We start from the raw sequence: 27,713 nt of genomic DNA on the forward strand, positions 1-27,713 counted from the left end.
ACTTGCAGCTACCCCATCTTGGGGTTTGAACAGAATTTCCTATATCAAGTGTCATCTGTGTGCCTCTTTGGGGGAGGGTTAATTCAGAACAGCTCAGTCAGTCCATGGATAAGGCTAAGGATAATTGTGAAGCTCAGTATAATACAGTTGCCTAAAGAAGAAAAAGTTAAGGTTGAAAAGGTGGCATTAAGTTTAAATCTTTGGCCAATAAGAACTAAAATTGAAGTCATTACTATAATTGTGGAATCAAGAGTGAGACTGGGAGGAAAATACCTTAAAAAAAATTGAGGCAGAAGACTGAGCGTGTTTTTCATTCGAGACTGACACAACAAGGATGGCTAGTAACAGCAACACGGCTTTGGAAACAGTTTCAAAATCTCTCACTGAAAACACTAAGATACAGGCTTCAAAGGAACATAGGTAAATGAAACGGGATATTCTCCACCAGGTAAGTCTAGAAATTTTCAGCTAGTCAGCAGCACAATACTAAATTTATAATGGCAAAAGTCAAATTAGAAATAAAGCAACCAAAAAGATGCAACAAAAAACCCACACAAGTTTTCATTTATTTTATTTTATTTAGAAGTAAAATAATACATGACATTTCCATCTAGAAACCACTGGCATACGCTGCAGTAAATTCAAACATGGAGAGGTGGGCTTAGCTTTCAGACTCCTCCCAAACTCAGCTCCTTTCTGTTGCACTGGAGCTTTGTGCAAGCTGTGATACACCTGAGGACACAACTGTTTAAGGCAGCCGCTGGAGCTCCAGCTTGTCAGCAGACGGTGCTTCAAAGACATCGTCCTCAACACTTTCTTCTATGGGCTTCATCTTCGCCGAGGTTCTCAGGTAAGGAGATGTGCGCCCTGGGCCTGTCACAGGTACAAAGAAATCACCAGTCAATTTAACAACACACACCTGCTACACAGACCTATTTGTGACAATCTGATGGTCCTGCCCTAGTTGCTTCATGAGAGGATTTCTAAGTGAAGGTTTCTTATCTGGCCAGAGGCACCAGGAAATTCTAGACATGGAACAGCCACGCTGCCACAAACCAGCAATGCCTGCTGCTAACAGACACACCATTCTCCACAGGTTCAGGGCAAACCCCAGCTGCACAGGGTGCCCACTGCTTGTTCCCCAGAGATCATTTTCTCACCATTACACTCCCTCACTGACTCATCTCTGTTCAACCACAGCAACACGAGTGGCTGCTCCAAGTACCAAGGGTGTGTACATCTGCACACTGGCCTGGCTGGGGGGAAGGCTCCTCAGGGCACTGGGCAAACCTTGCAGGGGCACATCATCAAAGCCACAACTGCCTTTAAAGCATTAAGTCACAGAATGTGCTGAGTTGGAAGGGGCTCATCAGGATCAAGTCCAGCTCGTGGTCCTGCCCAGGACATCCCACCATGTGCCTGAGAGCATTGTCCAGACACTTAGACACAACACTCTTGAACTCTGCCAAGCCTGATGCTGTGACCACTTCCCTGGGGAGCCTACCCAACCACGCCCTGGGTGAAGAGCTTTATCCTAAAAGCTGACCTAAACCTCCTCTGACACATCTTCATGCAGCATGATAATGTAAAACTTATACAAGATTTATACCTCCATAAACAGCCATAGAGAAAACAAGATTTACAGGCAAAGGCCACGTAACTTTCAACTGACAGTGATTTCACTGCAAAAAAACTACCTTTTAGAAAGGCAGCAACTTGTCTGCCAGAGCAGGGCTCACTCCACAGCTATCACTGTAAAGACATTAAATGGAGTTTTTGGGCAAGTTACCACTGCAAACTACCTCTACTGCAGTTAAATTTTCAGTATGAGGGTCAAACCAGAGAACTCCTTTGAATCATCAGCTGAACAGTTCTGTTTTCCATTGTTCATTCTAAAATCGAATCTACATGTGAACTTATATTTTTCTCAGTACTCTCTTCTAAGCTTGGACCACCACAACAGTATGAGGTTGCAAACAGCTAGTATATGATGACCAAAAAGATTATGGAAATCTCTGAAATCCCATTTGAGAAGAAAACAACAAGAGATAAAGGCCATGCTAACAGACTGTTTGCATACAACTTAAAAATTTAAATATTCTTGAAAAAAATACTGATAGCTATAACACACTGTTATTTTTAAGAAACATTTATCAGGTAGACAGTAAAGTGCTGTGTTAAGGAAGCCCACTTATGAGGAAAGACTCATTTACACTGTATGTGTTACACACAGAGAACAATATACAGACACAGTCAACACCAGCAAGTTATGACACTAATGCACTTTTAAGTCACATTCACAATGACACTGTTTGGAATTGGCATTTCAGAACTTTTTATGTTAAAAACTTATTAGTATTTTGAGATTAAAAAATTACTTAAACTGCTGCAATACAGGGCTACTCAAGCACATTTTTAGATGTGAAATTATTAAACATTTTAAATTAAAATTATTTAAACATATTAAACTGAAATTATTAAACATTTCTTCCCAGACAGATGTGTTTTATGGCCTAAGCAAAGGATAACGAGAATAATTAATTGGCTAATGTGCCCCACCCGACATCTGTGGGTACATTTGGATACAAAATCGGCTTTTCTGGGAGACACACAAAGGTTAAAGGGTGCCTGAAAATGCTGAGTTACAGTTCCAGCTAATTTTTTTTTTTTTTGTAGATCTTTGTTTCAGTGTAGTTTATTGTTATTTTTAAAATGGTTTTCTTCTGTTTAAAGCCACTTAATTCCCTCCAGAAAACAGAAGTAAGCGGCCATGAGTTTGTACAACAGGATCCAATATAAGGCCTAATTCGCTCAGCCTGTTTGTTTCAAATACAAAAATTTTGTCTACTGATGCCGTTATCCAGCGTTGGACATGTTCAAGTGACTGAGTCAGACCTTCCTTTCACTACGTTTTGTTGCCCTTTCTTGAGGGCCTAAACCAAAATACGTATTAAAATTCCTGTGAAATTCAATCCTGCTTTTAACCACAAGCAGGGAGCATATAATTTTATAATACCACTAAAAGCATTACCAAACCAAAACCCATCTACATTCCTGCTCAGCTTAGAAGTTAACAAATACAAATGCATACACCAGCAAATCTGAGATGTCTAAAGCAAGTACCACAGAAAAAGAGACTGTATCTCTAATAAATATGTAAATGGCTGTCAAGCAATAGAATTACAGAATAGAAACTAATACCAAAATGTTATTTAAAGGACTGAAGTTCAGGTGAAACTAGGCTTATGATCAGGTTAAACTATTTTTGCTTAACTCAAATTTTGGAAAAAGAGATATCCTTATTTCACTTACTAATGAATTACATACAGATGGACCACAGATGTCAAGCACAAGTGTCACATGATAAACAAACCCCACTTTAATACCTTTTTGAGGATGCCTGCTGAGTTAATGTGATGTTATCAACAGAAAACATCATGCTGCAAACGACTCACTCCATAAGCATTATAGAACTCTTGTTGGTTATTTCCTTAATATAAAAGCAAACAGTTAGTTTGGTTTCTTAATTAATTAATTAAAAACATACTTTTGTTAGTAATTGTAGCTTGGGACCTACTAATTAGTAATTTTAACCCTTTTATTACTAAACACTTTGAAATAGGATTAATAATAATTTCTTGAGAAAATGAGTCAAAGCTTATCATTTATAGCACTGATAAATGCATCATTTTAAAAGATGGGATTATACAAAAATATAAATGCTCATTTTTTCAAGAATATGGAAATTAGGAGAAGAAAACTTATTTGGATTATAGTAGTCAAAGTTATATTTGTAGTGGGAGGCTTTGTCCACACAACAATCACCTAGCAATGACAAAACAGTATTCCTATAGAGTTCCTGTACAGCTAAGTTCCCTTCATTAATTTTTTATTCTAATTTTATAGAATAAAAGAAAAAAAAATTAACATTTCCATATGTTCCTCACAAAATCTTTTCAGGATTTTGGATTGCGTTTGTTCTAATTTAACAAATGTATGCCTGTAGAAGGAGGATCCAGGGAACAGCACTGGAACTGCAAGCCTCAGCATGCGCCTCATAGTAAATCTTAAAAAAACAGACAAAAAAATACCCCAGCTGTTGCACTGAGAGCACCCAGGAGAAGATTTTTGAAAACATAGCAGTGACAAGGCAAATGGCAGATATTTTTTTCAGTTTTCCCTGTTATCTGAAAAAAGGGCATACGTGGCCACAGTCCACACCAAATACAAATCTAAGCAGAGCTCACCTTGGTAGCAACCCCATCATTGGCAATGACAGTACCCAGGAATAACTAAGAAGCTATCTTGGCAAAAACAAAGATCGAAGCATTACGTTTCAAGAAGATGAACAAACCTTTCACAGAAGTCAGAAATTTCACAATCAAAACACAAAGAAGAAATAACACTACTTCCCAAGGTGTATGTTGCACTGGTATGGGGTAATCCCTCTGCCTCCCCAAATGTAAGGGAAAGTACTTGGACTTGGGAGGCTGCTGCCTCAGCTGGGCTGAGGAATTTCAGAACATAAAAGACACATAAACCCCTTCTCTTAGGTAAAGCACACCCTGTATACCAAAAAAAAAAGGTACAAAAGCTGAGGAAAAGTACAACAGAGAAAAGTGTATTTATCAAGTATGTGCTAAGCACAAGTGCATCTTGGAGATTTATATAATTACAGCTGAACTTGCCATGCATTTCAAGTACTTTCTCCCAAAACTGAAATACTGGTGTAAGAGTTTTGCTGTTAAGCCTGAAAGAGACATTTTCATTGTAACTAATCACACAAACACAGTTTTACAATTTCTTTCTGAGTGTGCAAGTTCACCCAAAGGCTCTCTATGCAAACGAGCGGCTTCAATTTCACGGAACTTTGCTGTGTGTGGAACAGGTGAAAAGCCACTCGAGGGTTTAAAGGCAAGGATCAGAGCACAGACCAACAGAGGAGACTTCACAGCAGGAATCTCTCCAGGCTGCCTGATCAAGAAGAGCAAGGAGAGAAGGGAGCCTTCTTTCAACAAGTGGATCACAGGCCTTGGTGCTCCTGGGGAGTTTTAACCACCCTGGTGTCTGGTGGAAAGGCAACAGGGCTGGGAGCAGGCAGTCCAGGAGATCTCTGGAACGTAGCAGGCAATTTCTTTGCGCAAGCGATCGATGCGTCAGCTAGGGAAGGCGCTCTGCTGGACCTGTCACTGATGAACAAGGAAGAACTCATCAGGGAGCTGAAGGCTGCTGGTAATCCAGCAGCTGCTGGCTGCAGTGTCCAGGAGCTGGTGGGGTTTAAGATACTGAGTGGTGTGCAAGACAAGTAGTTGAATTACAACTTTGAATTACCCTTATAGGACAGGGGACTGTGGCTTACTCAGGGTTTTACTTGGCAGGAACTGATGGGACAAGGCCTGCAAAGGGACCTAGGGACAGATGGTTGATCTTCGAGGACACCTTCCTCAAAACATAAGGACAGTCCATTCCAGGGCACAAAAAGCTGAGCAAGTAGGGTGGAAGGCTGGCATAGATGAACAGGAAAGTTCTGACAGATCTCAGACACACACAAAGTGTAAGTGGGGATGAGCTCCTTGGAGGGAACACAGAGCCATGGCCCAAGCATACAGTGATGAAATGAGGGAAGCCAAATCTCAACTAGACCTGGATCTAGTGAAGGGCAACAAGAAAGGCATCTACAAATAAATCAGCAACAAAAGAAAGACCAGGGTAACTGCGAGGTGAGAGTTCAGTGATGCACAGGACACAGGAACATGAAAAAGTCTGAGATATTCAGTAACTTTTTTGTTTTGAGTTTTTTCTTAAGAGGTTTGTCCTGAGGTCAGTGGTAGAGAGAGAGAGTGATGCTTGACTGACAGGAAACCTGGACTGAGTTAGGAACACCTCAAGTCCCCAGGGTGAACACAAGACTGTGGAACCACATGGGCTGCATCCAAGGGTGCCAAGCGCTGGCTGATACAATTGCAAGGCCCCCTCTATCATCTTGGAAAAGTGATTGCAGTCAGGGGAGACAAGTGGAAATGCCAACATCACAGCCATTTTAATGAAGGGGAAGATGGAACACCCAGGCCTAAGAGTCTAAATTAATTTCCCAGGAAGATTATGGAGCTTGTCTTCCTGGAAGCTATGCCCAAGCACACAAGGGATGGGAAGGTGACTGGGAAAGCCATCACGGATGCGGATTGCATCTGACCACCTTCCACCTTTGGTGGTGAGATGATGGCCTCTGTGTATGAATGGAGCACAGTGGATGTTGTTTACATGGATGGTAGCACAGCCCTCCACAGTCTGCCACTGGGTCCTGCCAGACAAATGGGAAACAGACTGGATAGACGGACTAGAGCTTCAGTGGAAAATTTACTGTACTTCACAGGGTGGTGAACAGCGGGATGAAATCCAGCTGTCAGGTGGTTGGTTACCAGCAGTGTTCTCAAGGCCTATAATATTCAAGATATGAATGGCCTGGTTGATGGGATGGAATGCACTCCTGCCAAGTTCACAGACAAGAGCCAGGTAGTGAGGGAAACTGCTGACAGGCCAAAGGGTAGGGCAGTGAGTCTGGACAGGCCATTGGAAAAAGAGAAAAGAACTGACAAAAACAAGAAGTTCATGAAAGACAAATCCCTGAACGTGGGACACGACACACCTACACAGCATTACAGCCCAGGCCCCAGCTGGTTGGAAAGCAGCTTTGCAGAAATAAACCTGGTGGACACAAAATAGAACATTAGTCAGCAGAGTGCCCCTGCAGCAAAGTGTTCCATCCATACATTGGGCCACATTAGCAGCATGTATTAAACCACATAAGCAAGAGCATAGCCAGCAGGTCAATGGAAGAGATTAATCCTCTCTATCTGGCAATTGTGAGACAGGATCTGGAATGCTGCATCAGTTTTGTGCCTCTCTGTACAAGAAAGACATGGACACACTGGAGCAAGAGCATCAGAGTGTAACCCAGATGGCCAGAGGCTGGAGCAGTGATGGAGAGGCTGCAGGAGCTGGGTGTGTTCAGCTGTAGGAGCAGAAGGCTCCCAGGGGATCTGTGACTCTGGTCCTTGGCTACCTAATGGAAGGCAACATAGAAGAGACAGCCGGATTCTTCTCAGAGGCATGCACTAAAGAAGGAAAGCAAGCATAAGTTGCAATGAGGGAAATTATTTCACTGTGAGGGTGGTAAGTCCCTGGAGCAGGCTGCTCAGGGAGGCTGGAAAATCTTCCAACTTGGAAATATTCAAAGCTTCACTGGACATGGCCCTGCTCTAGCTGATCTTGCTTCGGACATGAGGCTGGACCTGATAATGTCCAGAGGTCTCTTACTCCCTCAACTACCTCTGAATGTCCTTTCAACGAACAGAGGAGGAAAAGAAAACAACACTGGAATTTTCATCAAACTATATCCCAGGTGTCACCCTTGATGTTCTAGTAGGGTGAGGCATTAGTAGGGCTTTTTCTTCCATCTATCTGGGCATGCAGACTACACCAATGTTAAGGAGTAAAACCAGAGAGGCCCTCCAGGTCTGAAGGTGCTACTGGATGAGAACTGTGAGGAACACAATGGAAAACAGATAATTAAACAGAAAGATACAAATATTTGAAAATATTTCCTCTCCAAAGCAGAGACTTTAACCATAACAAATAACATATAACAAATAACAATAAATGGTTTTTTTTCTCATATATTTGAATTCTAATTACTAAAATCAAAATAAATAATCCTAGATGATCCTTTTATATGCTGTTAAACTAACAGCTTATGCCGAATGCAAAAATTGCATCCTCTGGGGCTTTTTTATTCAAACACTGCTTTCAGAATTCAGGCTAATGTTGATGTTTAGACTCAGATGATCTAAAAACAAATGACAGCAAAAGCCTAGAAAGAGTAATTTAGAATGTTTTCATAAAGGAATAAATTAAAATAATAGAAGCAAAAAGGTCAGACATGGTTTCTTCTCTCACTTCATCTGTTCTCTACTACTCCCCTCATACAAAGCACACCAGAGGAGAGCCTGACAGGATACTTGGAGATTTTCCAGGTGACATCAAAATATTGGTTGAATACCACATTCCCCCAGACCCTGCCAATACAAACTATCTCAGGAGGAAAAGTGGGACACCAAGTTGCTGAAGGAAAATGTTTTGTTTGGGTTTTTAGTTTCTACAAGCGCCAGTGACAGAACAAAGGACATCCTACTGTGACTGGCACTGTACCTTCAGTTTTGCCCCATTACTATAAACATTCCATATGATACCTAAGCATAAACATTATGCCAAAGATTATTACTACACATGTTGGGATCTTTTTCCAGTATGTACATGAGATGTCTGCATTTAAATCACACAGCCTCATGCGCCTGCTGACTGCCCTATAGTTAAGTCCCTTCATTTAGCTGATACAGCAGCCCCCAAAAAGCTGCAGTCTGCTCCCACAGAGGGCAACAGCAGCTCTGCAGTGGTCTCTAATGGTCACCCTGGGCCATGTTCAAAACTGGCACAAACTATTCTGGGCACTCACGAAGAGAGGATGCAGAGGAAGTCCCGCGAAGAAACATCTGCAGGCCATCCTCGCTGTCACTGGTGCTGGCCATGCTGTTCCTCATCTGCATCACAGAGAGCTGAGAGCAAAGGCTGGGCTGTCGGTCAATCTTCTTGGAAGCCTAAAAAAGAAGAAAAAAAAAATGATTACTTTAAAAAAAGATATCAAGCAAATGAAAATAAAAATGGAAAATTACTACTTCCCTTGTAATAGATGCTCCGGTCTCAGCCGTGATTATACAAGAAAATTGCTATAGGAGAAGATTCTATGCAGTGTAAATCAATTTAAATGACAATAGAAAATGCCAGTAATATACTGGAACTGGAACACTGACAAGTATGAAACTGCACATTAATTATGCATTCTCAAATCGCTTTTGTACTGAAATTTTCATGTATTTTCTTACAGAAAGCTTGGGGTTTATTATCTGGTAATTCATTATTTAAATATGATGCTCTGCAATTAAATGTAGACTTTATGATCCTCCTTGCTAAACAAAACAGCATGCTATATATAGAGGCAATTTATACCTTTACAGAAGCATGTTCATTTTCCTGGCTTTTCATTTCATCATGTTAGAAAAGTGGTGAATGTCCCTCCTTCCCAGCAGATGACCATTTGGCTCTTGATTCTACTGCAGACTAAGTGCATCAGGTGAACACTATCCTCTCCCTGTCAAACGGCCTGAGGAGCATCCATTTTGCTTTGAGTAGCCTTCCTGAGAAGCCTTTGCACTATAACATTTATATGAAACTGTACATTGTACCTTGTAAGGTATCACTGCAAGCCAGAATGCTCTTTTAGGTGTAAGTGAAAGGTAGCAATCAATGACAGGACAATAATGGATAACTCCACTGTATGGAATTTGACAAGTCAGGAACCAGCATCCTATGCATGCAGAAAGGAATGATTTTCCCAATACTAGTGAAAGTCTCCTTAGGTAGGAGAAAACAACAAGTTTTCTTACAAAATAGATTATACTTTAATAATATATGTAATAAAATAAAATATACTTTAAAAAATAAATATACTTTTAAAATAAAACATAATTTTGTTTTCCAACAAAAAATTATTTGATAGCTTTACCTTCTTACTACCATATTGAATAGGAATAATCAATACTCAATTGATTTCTGTAGTCCCCTACATACACAAGTCAGCCTCAACATTTTCTGATGAGATTGACAACAGTTAAAAGACATCAAAGACACCAATAATATTTATATTGGAAAGTGAAGCTTGTGAGAGGTAATATGTACATATATACAATGTATATGGCAATGGGAAAATTAAGAATTTATTTAACAGTTCTCTTGCCAAGTTATGTAGGAAGAGCTCCTGCAACAGGATTTTTATTTTAGGAAGAATAATAGGATACTACAAATTTCCCAAAGGCTCACTCAATTTTTACAACATACATTTTCAAAACTTACTATAATAAACCAGCTATAATAATCTTAAATATATGTAACTTTTGCAACTAAAAACAAAGACAGTACAAACTGAAGGTAAAGTGTGCAGATGTAAAGTCAAAAGAGGGGCAAAATTTGTTGGATTTTCTAATTCTTCGAAATTATGATAAGGAATAAGTAAGGAGACAAAATGTACCTAAAGCAAGGTAGTTAATATATTAATGAGTACACCCACACCACTTAATGTTTTATATATTTATAAATATATAAATTATATTTTAGTTGTATTTTATATGTATTTCATGATTTCTTCCACTAACTGCATGATATCAACATAATGTTTGCTTTTTTTTTTTTGCATTTGCAACCCTCAAAGACATGTTGAAATTACTCTTCCTAGCAATCAGTACTACATAATTGCTTGTCCCCAGTAAGAAATTTTTTTAAGGAAAAAGCTCTGAAGCTTCTTTTTACAAAGATACTCATTTGTTAGTGAGAAAGGATATCCAGGGAGAAGCACCTTTTTAGCTACTGGCCATCATCTCTAATCATTAGGCAGAAATATTTCCACAAGCTGATCAGTTCTGAATCTCAGTTACTCATCTTTCTTGTACATTACTGTGCTAACTTTGCTAAATATTGCTTCTGACAGAAATGTTGCACTGACTCACACCTTGGCACTAAAAGGCCACGAGTGTGCATTAAGTAGCTGATGGCAGCAAGTTAAAATAAGGTGCTTTAAGAGCATTCAAAATTGAAGTAAAAACACACTTGTATGTGGGAGGAAAATTACCAAACTAAACTTGAAGCTGCTTACCTTGTCATTTAAGGTTGGGTCATTCAATGAGTAAAGTTTATTTGTAATATCTTTGCCAATAAGGTACTTAAAGATCTCATAAAGAAATGGCTCAGACTCCAGAAAGTAAGTCAGCCGTTCCCTGGACCAGCACAGGAACTTGCAATTGTCATCTGCAACAATGGTGACCTGGAAAAAAATACATGTTCAAAATTAGCACATTTAAAAATGTTTTAAGATGAGCACACTTAAACATGCTTTAAAAGAAGTGATTACATTGTGACTCCAGTTAAAGTCGCTCTTAAAGCCATAAAGCTTTTTGGTATCCCTTTGTTATGAATGTGATATTTACAAATGTAAAAATTCTCAGCTATTTATTATCATTATATTTGTGACTGATGTGTGTAGTCAGTTTGTTTTACAGAAAACCTGGGGGACAACAACAGGAGAAAATCTCTCATGAGTTCCCATGCGGTAAAAGCATTTATGGAAGAGGAAATTTATTTATGAAGTGAGTCCTATAGCGATGACAAGTACTTACAGTAGGCCTATATGTAGCTTGGTTTTATTTTACATCACTGTCACCAAATAGGAACAACTGGTATCACCTAAAGGTCTCGATCAAAGAGTTTTTAGTGATTTAAAAAAAAATATTTCCATCTTCCTCTCATAACTGTCAGCCCTGCTGATCCCACAAGTACAACCTTGCAGCAGTTGAGCCAAGGCTCTGTTCACTCAGTTACTGATAATCCAGTTCTGGGTAGTTACAGGGGATTTTGCCCCCCTCTCATGGGAGGATGGACCAGCCAGGTTCATCCCCCTGTGCCAGCAGAGGGCAATGCCACACCAAAACCCGCACTGATCATACATACCCAGGGCAGGTTTTGCAAGGGGGAGTCAGGCGTCTATGAATAGATCAAAATGGGGCTCTCTGCTTTTACAAGATAACGTTACATCCTTAAAAAATTTTAAAAATCCATTAAGTGCTAGAAACAATGCAGTACTGTCATATATCCATGGATTTTTAACTCCATGGACTGTAATGTAAGCCCACAGGCAGAGGAAGAATTTGCCAGCATTGCCAGCAGATGGGGTCCTTAAGGCTGAATGCGTGCGCTCTTACAAGGCTGCTGGTGCTCTCATGGCAGTAACAAGCAGAGCCCAGGAATAAAGGATGCACACTGCTCCAGATCACAGTAACTTCTAAGGCAGGCAGGAGCTGAGGCATGACCCTTTTCCCTGGGAGGGAGCGATTCCTATCCAGCTGCTCCCAAGGGAAAGGGGCTGTGCCAGGAGGGCAGCCGGGCTGTGGGAGGCCCCGCTGCTGCAAGGTGCGTGCATCTGGACAAGTCTGTCCCCCTGGCACTGAGCCCAGTGTGTGACTGGAACATATGACATCAATCACTGATTTTAGAGCCTGCACTGCTCTGCCTCCCTCCCTTCCGCCACGCTGTCAGTGTGGATGCACCAGCCAGTCACAGTCCAGTCATTATTAAACACACCCAGCTAAAGAACATCAGTAAGAGGCAGCAAAATAGCCATTTCTATGGGAAAAAAAACCACCCTTCTCTAAAAGTATTCCACTTCCCCAAACTATAATAAAATATATTTAATATACCAGCGTAATTACACTGCTAGAGAAAAGTACCCTTATTGTTCCCCATATGAATATTTTTATTCAAAACACGGAGATAATTTTCAGCTTATGTTGCTTTAACAAATTGCAAAATGACAGAAGTATTAATACACTTTTATAAATACCAATTTCTAATTACTAATTCCAGAACTTCTAGACTTTAATTATTACAGTAGTCCTTCTAACCTTTTCTTTTTTTGAACCACTGATGAGACCTGTTCATATCATCTTTTTCCATCAAAACTGCCTCTTAAATTATTTGTCCTGAACAATCTCTTAACACAAAACAAACTTGGAAACAGTGAAAGAGAACAAAATAACAAAAGCCAGATACTGCTCAATAAGCACCATTATGACACTGTTTTGCAGCATTTAAAAGTTTTTCTTGATATGGTCCATCTTCAAACACCTATACTAGAAGGATAGCAAAATTATGCAAGTCAAATAGTTCACTGTTGATCAAATTTATATTCTATTTTTTTAATTCTATTTTTCACCAGTTCATGTCCAGTGACATTTAACAAATGTCACAAATAAACAAAATGTACCTGGAATTTCTCACCCCGGTTCATCTGTGTTGATCGAAATTCAGGGGAATCTATAAAGGCACAGGGGTAAATATTATGCAGAAAATGCCCTCGATAAGACACCTTCATTCTGGAAATAAAAATGTATGAAACAACATTTTAAAATCATGGAGGCTGATTAATTTAATCAAAAATTGGGTAGGACTACTGACAACAGTAATGCAGTAGGTAACAGGAATAAATACATTCATCTTCTGGAATATCACTCCCAGAGCTACCCTGTTTTCTGCCTAACTGATTCCAAGCAGAACAGGCTGCCAGACAAACAGAGAATTGATGAACGTGGCATGTATCCACAAAACATTGTTATTCAATATGAGAAAGGTCATGTTACAGAGCCAGACCAGAATCAGGCTTCCCTGAGGTAAGCAGCTTTGTGTTAATGAGTACAAAAGGCAATGAAGCCTGACATCGCTGCTGCTGTCAACAGAAACTGGTTAAAATACTGGCCAGGATTTAGCATGAGTTTCAAGATTACAGCTTGACCATGAGCATGTTTTACCCTTTCTCACCTGGAGTCTGTCTGCCTCTGGGCACTGCACCTGCCCCCTCTCTTGCACTTGCACGTACAAGTGCAATGAATCAATTTCCAAAGGCCCGCTGTTTTAAATCCTACTGGAGACACACTTCTTCTTCCCTCATGCACCATATTTTTTAACCTCAAACCTGAGAATAGATTGAGGGGACAACTAGGATATCTAAGACTCAAACAAATCTCTTGCTTATTTTGCAAGACACTACCTTTGGTATTACACAAATATAATTCCCACTAAAATCCATGCAGCTGCACACATAAGTGGATACACAATATGTTCCCAGTAAGAGATATCACTGCCACCTGAAAATGGTGTCATAAAATAGACTCTAAGTATAGACTATTTGATTATAGACTATAACATACTACAAAAAATTGCAACCTCAATAATTTTATAATTTATTCAGCCATGACTCAAAGCATACAACTGTCCCCAAGCTTTTGTAGAACCTACTTCCCCTTCAGCAGGATGCTTAGCCTATCATCAACTGATGTTTTATCTTCTGCTGCATAGGCTTGACCTGTCTTCAAAGTCTGAATGTTGCAGAATTGTCCAGTTAGTCTTTGGAAGAGCTCTGGAGGCACATGGAGAGGTTCAAACATTCTCTTGTAGAGGCTGCTAAGCTCCTTCTCTATCTTGATCTAGATTGGAAAAACAAGAGAGATCAATAAACACAGATTCATTAGTTAAAAATGGGTAAGACTGCACACATGCTTTAGCTTAAGGGACATCTTTGGCTTCATTATGCTTAAGCAAGGAAAGAAGTGGTAAATGTGTGATGCCTGTCCACAAACACTGCCTGCGACAGGGTGACCAAAACCTTATCTAAAATTAGCCAGGGTGGCACACTGGTGCTTTAGAATGCTGTTCCATCCCAGTGGCACATTAAATCACACACAAGGAGCCCTCTGAGATGTCTGTTGATGCAATAGTGAATAGGAAGGACTGGGGCAAGAATTATGCAGAGAAAAAAAAAAGGTTGTCTTTCACACTGCATGCATGCATCACTGTGGCTATCCCTCAGGCTCTCCTGGGAGCCCCTCTCCTCCCTGAGCTTCTTGGCTTACTTGCAGTAGAAAAGTCCTGAAAAACAAACCAATTATATTGAAACCACATGTGATGAGGGAGGAAAAAAAAAGACCAAAAAACATTGCCAGCTGAACATCCCACATCTAAGAGCCCACCCAAACTCAGGCAGCAGCAATGAGGGAAAGGATGTTGGCTGAAATCCTAAGCCTGGAAGTCTTCCCTGAATGAAGGAAGCAGGGGATGAGACAATATTACAGGCTTCCTGAAAGCAGAGGCAGCCTGAATAAAGCCTGCATATTTGCCATGAGGAAGACAAATTAGAACAATAAGCATCAGATAATGAAAAAAAAAATACATAGACGAGAGAATAAGGACAAACAACCAAGAAAAAATGTCAGAAAAGAAGAGAAAGAGGCAAGTTCCTGACACATGATCAACTCTTCCCCCAGGACCTGCAAGTCCTTTTCTGCAAAGCTGCTTTCCAGCTGGTCAGTCTGTGGCAAGTGCTGATGCATGGTTATTCCTCCCTGGTGCAGTACTCCACACTTTCTGTTGAACTCTAGGAGATTGGTCCATTTCTCCAGCCTGCTGAGGCCCCTCTAGATGGCTTCCCAACCTTCTAGGCTATCAGCCACTCCTCACAGCTTTGTGTCATCAGGACTCACATATGCCCCAACATCCAGACCACGAATGAAGACGTCAAACAGCACTGGGACTAGCACTGGCCCCGAGCTTACACACCACACACTAATGCATGTGTAGCACCCAGCTCCAACTGGACTTCCTACCTCTGATTAGCACACTCACCCTGACATTCAGCCAGATTTCAATCCATCTCACTGTGTCCTCATCCAGGCCACACTTCAACAGATTCTCTATGAGGATTTTAGCCAAAACCCTACCAAAATTAAGGCTGAGGATATTCACCATTCTCAGTCAGTCATTCTCAGCATTCTCATATATGGCCAGTCATTTAATTGTGGAAAGTTATATTAAATATGGCTTGGGTTGGAAGGGACCTTAAAGATCATCCACTCCCAACCCCTCTGCCATGGGCAGGGACATCTTCCACGAGACCAGGTAGCATCAGAGCTTCAACCTGACCTTGAACACTTCTAGGGATTGCACATGTACAGCTTCTCTGGGCAACCTGTTCCAGTGCCTCACCCCCCCACAGTAAAGAACTTCTTCCTAATATCTAATCTAAACCTCCTCTCAGTTTGAAACCATTCCCCCTTAGCCTGTCACTACGTGCCCCTGTAAAATGTCCCACTCCATCCTTCTTGTAGTTTCCCTTCCAGTAGGGAAGGCCACAATCTGGCCACCCCAAAGCCCTCTCTTTTCCAGGCTGAACAACCCCAATTCTCCCAGCCTTTCCTCATAGAGCACCTCTTCTATCTCTGTGCTTGGGACCTCAGAGCACTTCCACTCTGATGGGATCTCATCAGAGCAGGCACTTCCCTCACTCTGCTGGCCACTCTGCTTCTGATGCAGCTCAGGATACAACTGGGTTTCTGTGGCTGTGAGTGCACATCTCCAGGTCAAGTCCAGCCTCTCATCCACACCCAAGTCCTTTCTCTGTCCTCAATCTGTCCATTCCTCAGCCTGTGTTGATACTGGGGGTAGCCCCAACCAGGTGCAGCACCTTGCACTTGGTCATGTTGCATTTCATGAGATTTCCATGGGCCCACTTCTCAAGCTTGCCCAAGTCCCTTTGGATGGTATCCCATCCTTCAGGTGTGTCAAACAACTTCACTTGGTGTCATCTGTACACTTGATGAGGGTGCACTCAATCCCTTTGTCTATGTCATTAATGAAGACAGTCAATAACACTGCTCTCAATACAGACCCAAATGGGACATCACTTGTCACTGGTGTCCATCAGGACTCTGAACCTTTGACCATTACCCTCTGGAGGTGACCATTCAATCAGTTTCTTATCCATCTATTATCAGGCTGGTTAAGCATGGCTTCCCCTTGGTAAATCCTTGCTGACCATTCCTGATAACCTTCTTGTGCTCTATGTGCATAGAAATGTTTTCCAGGACTATCTATTCCATCTTTTCAGAGATAAAGTTGAGGCTGACCATGCTGCAGGTCCCTGGGGTCTCCTTCTTGCCCTTTTTGAGGAAAGGAGTAAAGGAGTGGCATTTGCTTCCTCTGTTCCCCACTCACTTCTCTCAGACACCACATTTATTCCAAGACTATCAGATATGGCCTTGCAGTGACACGAGCTCTTGTGGCTGTGTGACATCAGGGCTCATGGACTTACTATGGCCAGTGCATCACCTGACCTAAAGTTACACTGGTTTCACACTGAATGAATTACTGGTTAAATGTTCCACAAGCAACTACACTCATATGGAACCCAGGTTTTGAATTTCCTGCATGCTCCTTATGCCACAATCTTTAATCCCTCAGAGGACATCTACACAGACAAAACAAGGATTGAGAACAAACATGCAAGAGAAACTGTATTATGTTAAGGACTGTCCTGAACATATTTTGTTGTTCCATAATACCCACAAATTGTTGAAAATATGGTCCATATACCCACAAAGCTAGATCACTGTCTTACCATCATGTTCTCTAGGAACATTATGTTCTCTCCCTTATTTTTAACAGCTGTCCCAATTTAATTTGCACCTTTCCATACACGACCACTGCAGCTTAAAGAGATACATTTCCATCTGAAAAAGGAATTCACATAGCTCCCAAGACTCCTGAACCCAAAACTAGGCACACAGACATGAGGGCAAATTTTGGCCCTGGAGAGTTAATCCAATCCCTTAACTAGCACAGGGTTCATGTTTCATGATCTTCCTCTAGTGTGTCATACTTTGAGGGGAAAGCAGGTGTAGCCACTTTCCTAAAGGCCGATCAGATTGCAGGCTGGAGCTGTGCTTTAGACGGGCTCCCTCATAACAGACCATTCCCCCTTCCCAAGCACAGCTGACTGCTCCTCCAGTCATGCTTGTGGGTCATATTCCAAACAAGCCATATGGGTAGGTGTAATGTTTTCTTCAGCAGGGGTTGAAATATTCTGGGATGCTGCCAGAACTCCGAGTCACAGTGATTAGACTCAGCTTCCACTCCAACTAAAAAAGCCAAATTTGTAAAGCTCCAAGGAATCAAAACCACTGAAATAATCTTCTGGTCAGAAAAGAAACTCACTGTGATTTTGCATGCTCCATTTAATAAAATAAATATTTAACAACCAAACATATCAATTATTCATCTTGTAATATGACTAACTTGTAATTATTCTGCCATTCCTTTCTTTCCTTGGAAAGATCTTTTGTGAGAATTACCAAAACTGATTGAGATGGGCAATACAATAGCTGCAGAGAGAAAATCAAGAATTAGTTCCTATGAGTTTTAATTCTTTTTCCCCCCTATTCTTTGTCCTCCTGTATGAAAAACATAATAAACATGTTAGACAGCTAAAGAGACGTGTGACTATCAGGCATCACTTCAAGTATGCTTGTTGGTCATAGTTTGCAGCAAAGATTCATATATTTTTTAATAATTACTGAAAATATTATGTATTACAGCAAATAAAATAACAATATATTCCATGCAATGTTCATAAATACTGTAATTTCTCAGTGGAAAGAAGACTATTGAAATTAAGCCATAATATGGCTAGTCTATCAGATCTAATTTTTGGCTAAGCTTTTAAGTAGCTCAGGTCACATAGCACAGCTGATGGTAATCTTTGGGTGAACCTGTGTTCCACATTGGAGGAACACTGCTGTAGGTAGAGCCTCTTCCTTTTTTAACACATGTACTCAATTTATCAACTTGCTGTAGACAGATGCAATTTAACCTTTAGCCCCCTTTTATATGCTGTGGTTGCCTGCCAGAGCGTGTTCAGTGCAGCTCAGGGGAGTGCCAAGCACCTCAGCCCTGCTGTGGTTTCTCTGACACTGGGCAAGGGCTACAGAAAGAGAAAGCAAAGCAAGGGCAGGTGCTCCAGGCCTCCCCCTCTTAGATGCAATTTCTTACCAACTTTGGTGACTGAGTTTATCAGTCAAGTTTCGTATTCTCACGAAATTCCTTCTTTTTGTATCCACCCACAGAGTACTTCAATCACTTCTATCACTTGACCTAACTCCTACAAATAATTCTGCTAACAAATTTACTAGAGGATTTAGTGAAAATAGCTGCCTCTTCAATAGGATGAAATCTATACCATAATGCACAAAGTACCCCAATCTATGCCAACATAGCTTTTAGTAGACAACTGTAATTACAAAATAATGTATTTCCTTCTTCATTCAGTATTGATTTACATATTGCAGGGTGATTTTTTTGTTTGGTTGTTTTTTCACTCAAGCCCAAACCAGCACATCATCCTCCCAGAATGCTTTTTCACTCGCCAATAACCTTTTTTTTAGATTTTTGGAAAGGGTTGGACAGGTACAAACTCAAGGACCATTACCTATGCTTAAGGATGCCACAATTCACTTTTAAAATAGAGGTAAGATGAAAGGCTTGGTTTCCCAGGGAAATGGGTTTCTATCAGCTGAGCACTCCTGCCTTTTGCAATAATTTCTGACTTTGGTGGCCATTTCCTGTTCCACCTGACAGAAGATTAGAAGCCTCAAGATTTATTAAAAAGGCTTAGTTGGTGGGGGTTGAAGAGAAGTAGAACATGCTAATTTGGTTGAGGGAAAAGACTGCAAACAAGTTAATCTCATATTAGAAACTAGAGTACCTGCATGGGATATTTAACTGTGGACACCTTCAGAGTAGGTAGAGTCTGGCCTCACTGGCTCTCCCTTATCTATCTCTGTTATCACAACTGCTATTTTGTGTGTGTGCTGGACAGCATGGCCACGGCCACCTAGCAGAAATACAATGCAGTTTCATCATGTGCTGCATCTCAATGGTGACATAAATCAGTTGAATAGACTGAAAAAATAGCATTAGTAATTAAATTTAGTAACTAAAAAGGAAGTTACCCTTTAAGTAGTAAGACGACCCTTCAAGAGCAATTTGAACTAGAGATATTTACTACACATCTGCAATTGTCTAGTAACAGATCAGTCTAGCTTGTTTTAAGCTACTTCCTAGGCAAGACAGAAGTCAAGCTTCATGCTGCCTTGCCAGCAAATTTCCTCACTGCTTTCTTGCACAGCAGTGTTGAACTGGTGAAGAGCTTATTTCCAGTTAGGTTCTGTTTTCTCTTCTTTTTTTGGTACAAGTTGTTGCACACTTCCAGAGTGTGTCCAGAGTGTGATTTTTGGGCAAAACCACAAAAGTATTCTGCTGAAAATGTGTACTAATCCATTGGTTTGCCCAGCAGATATGGGCCAAACTCCCTTTTCTTTCATCTCACTAGAGTGCTTGTGAAATTCAGCTGTTATACATACCGGTCTCCTTTTATACACTAGGTATATGAAATGCAAAAGGTTGACAACCAAAAACACAGAATTCCAGATCATTATGTCCAAGGCACAACGATAGAGTGTAGCCCAAACGATGAATAATGCACATCCTGTAAAAATTAACAAAAAAAAGAGGAAGTTAAATTTCACCAAATAATAAACATTCCTAGAAAACCATCACGAATACATCCACTGAGTATAATTACTCTGAAAAGCAATATATTCTACAAACTTTAATACAGGTAAGCTCTCTGGATGAAGGCATGCAACAATAGTTAATCACTGCAATGCTGCAAACAGGCACTGAGGGCAGGTGGACAGACTGCAGTCCTATTACATGGGACTGCAATATCGAAATCACAGTAATTCAGATCAGGATGGGGCAAGCAGAAAGGTGCAGTCCACGATGATTTCTTACTGAAATGAAGTAGAAAAGAGATGGGGGGAAAATTAGGCAGCTCACAAAAATTTGTGTTGCATTAATTAGGCAAAAAAGGCTTAGAAATTAACGTTCATATCTAATTAGCAAGGAAGAGTTGCATAAAAACTTCCTAAAGTCATATGCAGATATTTTTGAAAATTAAAAGAAACTATTATTGCTGATATGACAAGGTCACATCAGGAACCTGAATTCTCCCGTGTAACATCAAAGACAAAATTTTCAAATGCTTATTCTTTTTTTAGTTGCTTTTGAATAATGACACTTGCTTTAAAAGACAAGGCATCATGTATGAATAGGGATTCCATTTTCAGCCTACAAAGACAATAGTTATCAAATGATGGTTTATGTATTAGTGAGCCTTTCCCAGATAACTGTGAGCCTACCATCCAACAGAGATGGCTGGAGAGGTCACAGTTAAATTTTCCCTTAAGCTTCCTGCAAAGACAAAAAGGAGACAATGCCAAATGAGTGTTCTTCCTCCCTTTCTCCCTGAAAATGACCTTGACTTAATGAACTCAGTACTATCTAGTCTGTCTGGGTTGTTAACTGATGAGGCAGCACTTGCATATGGATTAGAAAAATCAAAATATAGTGACTCTTGATCTGCTTAATAGTTAGACTGCTAGGCACAGGAGGATACAAAGTCTGGATGTACTGAAGAGCAGCAAAATTGCAGAGCAGCACTGAGGTGGGACAGGGTCAAAGGAAAGGGAACAGGTCCCTAGGAACCAGGCCTCATTACTCGTTCTGCCCTCTGAGTAAATCCGCTCCCTGCTGCCACCCCGGCTTGCAGAACTCTGATTCCCCATCTTCCCAAAATACTACAAGACCTACAGATCAAAATGGCAGGCTCAGCAAGTGCAGAACTCCTTTTGCTTTTAAAGCCAAGATAAAAAGCCTTGCAATGCTCAGATCCTTGGTCACCAGTGCAGCGGGTTTTAAGAAGCTACCCTATCATAACTATAAAATAGCAAATGCAAGAGCATTGTAAATTCAAATTCTGCCATAAAATTGACCCACACTATAATGCCAATAAGCACTCACTTAAAAATACTTGAGTGTGCTCTTGTTGGATTGGATTTATCCTTCTTACACTGCAATGAGTCACTATTCCTTCTTTGATCACAAGGATCTTGTCCCACACAAGGTACAGAGGCTTTGAAATAGCTGTGAGACTGCAATGTTACAAATCCAGCCACATTCGCTCAGTCTCAAGCATGCCAAATTTAGGTTTTCCTCGCAAGTCAGATTCTGGTGTCACAAGATTCCTACAGTGGCAGAAGAAACACAACTGATATCAGAACACAGAATACACTCCCCATCGAAAGGCTGCACTTCTAAATCAGCCATGAAAATAATGCTGGTGACCCACAAGTGCCACAGGCTTGAACCCACATTAAAAGAACACGTGGGCTCACAGCAAGCTCCTCAAGGAAAAGCTCACCTACCTGAGACACACTAAACCAGTGCACCTGCCAATACACAGTCCCAGTACTTACTTAAAGAGTAAAGGTAAAAAAGAAGTCTAAAATAAAGGTCTTAATGATCAGACACAACTGATTTGAAATAAGTGGATTTTAAACATCCAGTTACATCTGACGTAAATGATGTCCACTTGTTTTCAAGCTGACGTCTTCATAGGTTTGAAATCACAAATTACAGTCCTAAGAAGCTTTAAGAGCCAAGAGTTATATAAATCTTTCTAGAAAAGGTATATCAAGGTCAAAACAGATCCAGTCTTAGACCAAAACCCCTTTCATCAGAGCACAATGGCCATTAACAGAGGCAGTAATTTCACCATCAGCTGCAGGGACCAGCTCCATAATGGTCAAACCCAGCCATTCCTGTCTCCAGAATAATTCTCCTACCTATGGTGAGCAGGCCTCGCAGAAGAATCATATGAAGATTCAAAGAAGTTGGAATAACCAGCCCAACTGCAAAGCAAATGTTTGCCACGTGGAAAACAAGATGATGAATCTCTTTCCAGTTTTCACATGCAGTCTCATTGAGAGGATCAAAGGTGGAATTTTTTAAGTCTGGAACAAAACCTAGTGGAGTAACAGTGAGTGGGCTCATTGCTGTAGTATTCATCTTGGAGACTCCTGCAAGGAGAGGAAAAAAATTCACTATGCATTAAACTGAAACATAGTAGACATACATATGGATTTTATGGTTATTCTCTCCTTTCCCAAGATATATTTTCCATTAGCATTCATGGAAAAAAAAAAATATAAAAAATGCTTTAAAAGAGTAAGCCAGGTCTATAGTTCAGTAGTGCTTTGCTATCATTTTCATCTAAATCACAGCTACTGAAACAGAGAGGCTACTAAGTCTGCTGCCAGTCTTTTAGGGAAATCACTTGGTCTACACAGTTTGCATGCTTGGTCTACAAGCTTGCATGACCCTTGTCTGTGTGTGGGATTACTGGAGAAACTGAGACAGCTAAAGAGTATTTCTAATCTAAACATACATAGGATGCTTTTGTTGTTGTAATAATAAATATGACACATATACCTTTTGCCTCAATGAAATGGGCAAAATATCTGTGGGCAAATCCCAATACAAACAAAAAAAATACTATTAAAAACAAACTACAGGGAGAAACTGGAAGATTTCAGGACACTGTCTTTAGAATATTAAAAGCTGGTCTCTCTGGGTAGCTACAGTCAGTGCTACAAGCTCTACAGAAGGTCTTCTGAACCCAGAGCAGGTCTCAGCTGAAGGAACCCGTCTGCTTCTAGAGACGTCTGCTGTCAAACACAGGAGAACCCTGCTTCCAGCAAGGCATGTATGGTCTCTCACTGCCACAGCAGTAGAAATTATATGGAGGTGGGCTTAGGTCTCATTAATGAACTATATGCACTTCATCACTGAGCCAACAAGCTCCATAAAATACAAGGCAGTGGGATGTGCATTCGATTAAATTCTGCAGAGACAGGGCACGTCCCTGATGTGTGTCATCACTAACTGCCATGTAATTCATCTGCTCAGCAGACAATCTTGGGTCACAGCTAATACACCCTGTTTTCTGCAGACTTGAATATACTCTGGAGCATCTCTGTTAATTGAGAGTGTTTCTTGGCCTGTGAAATAAAATTGAGTTACTTCATCCCTTCCTTTTATTGTTTTCTTGCAATCGACCTGCGTACAGGGCATAAGCAAGCTGGATAGTTTTCCAAATTAATCAGTGTTTTAGACCCCTTCTGAAAGCAGTGGGAAGAAAGAAATCCTCAACCCTCTCTTACAGTTCATCTTCTATGCCCAGAGCCTGTCACAGCCAAGGGATGCTACAGAATGTGCAGAGGCATCCTGCAGGATAAAACACTAGCACAGATGCAGTGTATCTGTATCTGGTTTGAAATTATTTTCAAGGAAAAAAAATTAACTAATCCTAAATATCTACTCCAAAATACACAATTCACTTATTTCTTAAAATATCACTTTCCTGTTTTCATTCCTACATTAGTTATTCACAAAGATTAATTAAAATGTGGGCGTTCATCGTAAACTCTACACTTAACTGTTAGCAAACATCAGGCCTATCCAAACACACTCCTACTTTCTTTCAGCTCTTTCACATGAGTTCATCAAGAGAGTCATTAGAGCAGTTTCACTGTCCTGACAAAGCCTCTCCCACAGTGAGCCAAAGCCTGAGCCCATGAGAGGCTGCAGGACTGGCATTTTAACGGGCTCATAAACAGGAGGGAATTGCTAACTGGATAACTATGTCTGTGCTCATCTTACACACAGCTCATCTGGTGCTCCTGTTGTTTCCAAACAATATAAACTCCTTCCACTAGAACAGCAGGATCTCTAGATCTCTTAAAAAAAAAATAATCTACCTATATTCAGCCTTTCACTGCCCAGTCATGTGCCAGTAAAAGCACCATTTAAAATGCCAACAGAACAAGTAGAGACAACCAAACTCACAACCAGACACAGAACCAGGCATACGTCTTTAAACTCAACATCAAAAGAGGCTGCAAGAAATAGTTTCAGCTACATCTGATTACAGATCAAGGCAGCCTTCCAGATGCTTGATATTTTTTATTAGCATAATTTTGTACTGCTCCACTGTGGGAATAGAGGCTACCTGACCCTTTCAGCTCAGCTCTAAAGCATCACACATTAGAAGACTGGAAACCCAATGAACCAAATTAAATATACAGCACCTGACAATCTCATTCTCCTCGCAGCCCAGCCAAAACACTGCTCCCCTTGCTCCTCCAGACACTGATGTAACAAATCACCAGCCATAAACTGAAATAATGGGAAGGAGTTTCTCCAAGTGTTGATCAAGCAATTTAAAGTGTCCACAGTTGTAAGAGGACATTTAACACTTTTGAAGGTCAGGCTCACCTACTAGATTGCCTAAATTAGAACCCAGGAACCTAAATCTGCCCACCACCAGTTTTTTATAAGCTTTGTCTCTACTACCTCTAAGTCTTTATATGAATACCTCTGAACTTCACTTACTACTCACAAACAATAATTACAGCTCCCCTGACATACTGGAAACAGCAGAAACGAGAACTTCTCTATCATGGTGGTATTAAAAAGCTGACAGAAATAGATTGATGCTATCTGCAAAATGACACAAGGACAGGCTTAGACACGGGCTCTGAATTTCAACTAAGGAGACTGCTTTGGGGATCAGGAGAGAAGGCAGACAGGCAGAGCTACAAGCTGTGACCTAAAGTGCTTGTCTACAGGTAACACCAGAAAGACAAATATCCAAAATGTCAAAAAACAACACCACTGTAATTTTTAGATCAATTCTTTAGTCCCAGCACCTATTGTTGCCAAATAATACCGAAGAACGAGGGAAAAGTCTGCAGCTCCATAAAAGAGCAAGCAATTATCATTTTTCACCTTATGTGACCTCAGAAAGCAAAAAATTAATTTGGGAGTACAGATTCAGACCTTTAAAACTGTAATTATGTCTACTAAGGATTAATATAGCACTAGACTATTTAGTCATATGCTTAAGTCTTCAATGCAAAGATATGTATTAATATCAGGAGTTTAAAAAAAACTAACATAATTTTGGAAAGTTGGGGTAAAATAGCATCCACAGAAATGAAAGCTTTATGGGGCATAAGACAAATCATTAAAGGAGCATTTTTTAATATCCAGTATATATCCATCATATGGATTTAGATTTAGCAAACCAAGAATTTATAATTCAGATGATTGAGAACTCAAGCCGATTTGTTGTTCAAACAGGAGGGAAAAAACAGGATATAAAAAAGAAAGAAAGAAAAAAACTCACTGACTCTTTAATACTGAACCTAACAGAAATTAATGTAGTTTAAAAAAAAGACTTTTTTTTTTTTTTTTGTGCATGAACTTGATAGAAAGTTAAGTTAATACATGGGGATCTTAGGTCAGAAAATACAAATTCTCAGAATATAAACGAGCTGAACTTACTCTCGGATTTTGCTATACTCAACAACAGCTTTATACAAGAGACCAACTTCTAAAAAGCATTCCCAAAAAGATTTAATCTACAAATATTTGGACACCAAGATGGCTTTGAAAAAAGCGTGAATTTTATGGATACCTAAACAACATTCACAGAAGACAGACATGGCAGAAAATTGTAAAGTATTCTAGCTGACTAAGAGAACCAGTCAGCCAAGCTGATAGTGGGACAGTGCTGAGGGTCCCACTCATGTCATTACCCACTTTATAGAGATTATTCATATCCCACAGCTTTACTGATCAACGTTATTCAAGTGAGCTTCTTAAATCTTTCAGTATGTTTCTATATACTTGAGTAAATACTTGAGTATGTTTCTATAACTTTACAGTTAGAGAGTATGTTTCTATAACTTGAGTATGTTTTCTGTAACTTTGAGTATGTTTCTACAACTTTACAGCCAATGCAATTTTGAAAAAATAATTTAATTATAACTGCAGAACTTTAAACTACTTTTCTATGGACTTAGAGCACAGAAGCTGCATAGATATTTTAGGCAATAATTCTTCTATGAAGACAAACTACCAGAGGTAGCATAGCTGAGTTAATTTCAGTTTAAGTTACCAATTTCCTCTTTTACAATGCAGTAAGAACGAACAGGAAAGCGGTATAAAAAAGAATGCTCGATATGCTCCTTGCAGCAAGTCACATTCAATTAAATGCGTCAGCAACTACAGAAATTTGTTACTCTCTCGAGTCACTTTTATCAAGCGAAAATTTAACAACACGTTCATTCTTCATAGTCAACAAAGTATCCACGCAGTGAGAAAGCCTTCCCCCGCGGCAGCGCGGACCCGCAGCCCCAGCGGAGCGGCCCCGCGGCAGTGAGCGCCCCGGGGCTCGCTCTCCCCTCCGCCCGCAGCGCTCACGGATGCGCCCGAGCCCCGGGGCGCGCCCGCAGCTGCCGGCGCCCGCAGCCCCGCTCTGCGCTCCGCAGCTTCATTTTAGCCCACCTCGCGCGAACGCCAAACCCACCCTTCGTACCAAACAATCGTGAAAACAATTTTTAAAAACTGAAAAGAGTCGAGCAACTGGTCCCTTTTCCCCCAAAAGGGCCACTTCGAAAGCTGCAAGGCGTCCGTCCTCCCCGCGGGCAGGGCACAGGAGAGCGACCGAAGGGAACGAGGGAGCGGGGACGGGACCGCGCGTTCTCCCCGCTGGCCGGGCGGCTCCACAGCGGAGCCCGGCGCCCACCCCTCCTGCCGCCGCCGGTGGAGCGGCACCCCGGCCCCGGGACCCGCCGATGCCGGCTCCCGCCGCCGCCCCGCACCCGCGGAGCCGCCGGCGTACGGGAGGAGCGCCCCTCACCTGCCCCGCGGAAAACTTTCCGGGCCGCCCGGACAGGACGGCAACAGCCCGGGGCTGCCGCTCGTCACCGCTGGCGGTCCCGCGGCGGGCACGGAGCCGCGGCTGTGACTAAAATAGGCAGAGGAGCCGCGGGAGCTGCGGGCGGCGCCAGCGGGGCCGGCACCGAGCGGCCGCAGCGCGCAGGCGCCTCCGCCGGGCCCGGGGCCGCGGGCGGGCCGGCAGGGGCGGGAGCGGCCGCGGCCCCGCGACCCCGAGAGCATCACTCCGGGCACCCCCGCCCCGGCCGGTCTGTGGCCACCGGGCAGTGCTCAACCGAGGCGCCTGAAACAGGTGCGGAGAGCCACCGCGCAGAGGTGCGGCCAGAGCGCCGCACAGCCAGAGCCCCGCGCCCGGGCAGCCCGCCCAGCTGTTGTGTGGTTAAAATTAGAAGAGCTGAATTCTCCCCTAAACCTGGGGCAAGCGGTATTGCCCCTACATGGTGTGTCAAGGAGCCTCAACAGCCTTTATAAAACCGCTCTTTCGGCACCTGCTGTGGTTGCTTGGTCACGAGCGTGATGTG

At 41.5% G+C, this 27,713-nt stretch overlaps 1 protein-coding gene across 1 annotated transcript; it reads right to left on the minus strand.

Moving 5' to 3' along the window:
• Window positions 1–538: 538 nt before the first annotated feature.
• Window positions 539–27,343, minus strand: POPDC1 (popeye domain cAMP effector 1). The gene is made up of 8 exons (XM_084203634.1): window positions 27,155–27,343; window positions 22,233–22,466; window positions 19,908–20,032; window positions 13,954–14,141; window positions 12,926–13,034; window positions 10,763–10,930; window positions 8,513–8,654; window positions 539–873 (listed from the first exon to the last, which is right to left on the minus strand). Exons 2-8 carry the CDS (start codon window positions 22,453–22,455, stop codon window positions 749–751), a joined length of 1,080 nt encoding a protein of 359 aa, XP_084059760.1. The 5' UTR covers window positions 22,456–22,466; window positions 27,155–27,343; the 3' UTR covers window positions 539–748.
• Between the last annotated feature and the right edge of the window lie 370 nt (window positions 27,344–27,713).

This window comes from Fringilla coelebs, assembly GCF_963513975.1.
Source record: "Fringilla coelebs genome assembly, chromosome: 3".
In the NCBI taxonomy this organism is placed as follows: Eukaryota; Metazoa; Chordata; class Aves; order Passeriformes; family Fringillidae; genus Fringilla; species Fringilla coelebs.

Excerpts from the sequence above, each read along its gene's own strand:
- POPDC1 (XM_084203634.1), bottom strand. The coding sequence starts at position 22,455 with ATGAATACTACAGCAATGAGCCCACTCACTGTTACTCCACTAGGTTTT. Across the intron at positions 20,033-22,232 it reads GCGAGGCCTGCTCACCATAG|GATGTGCATTATTCATCGTT; the intron begins GTAGGAGAATTA and ends TAATTTTTACAG. Across the intron at positions 14,142-19,907 it reads TAGTGTATAAAAGGAGACCG|ATCAAGATAGAGAAGGAGCT; the intron begins GTATGTATAACA and ends TTTCCAATCTAG.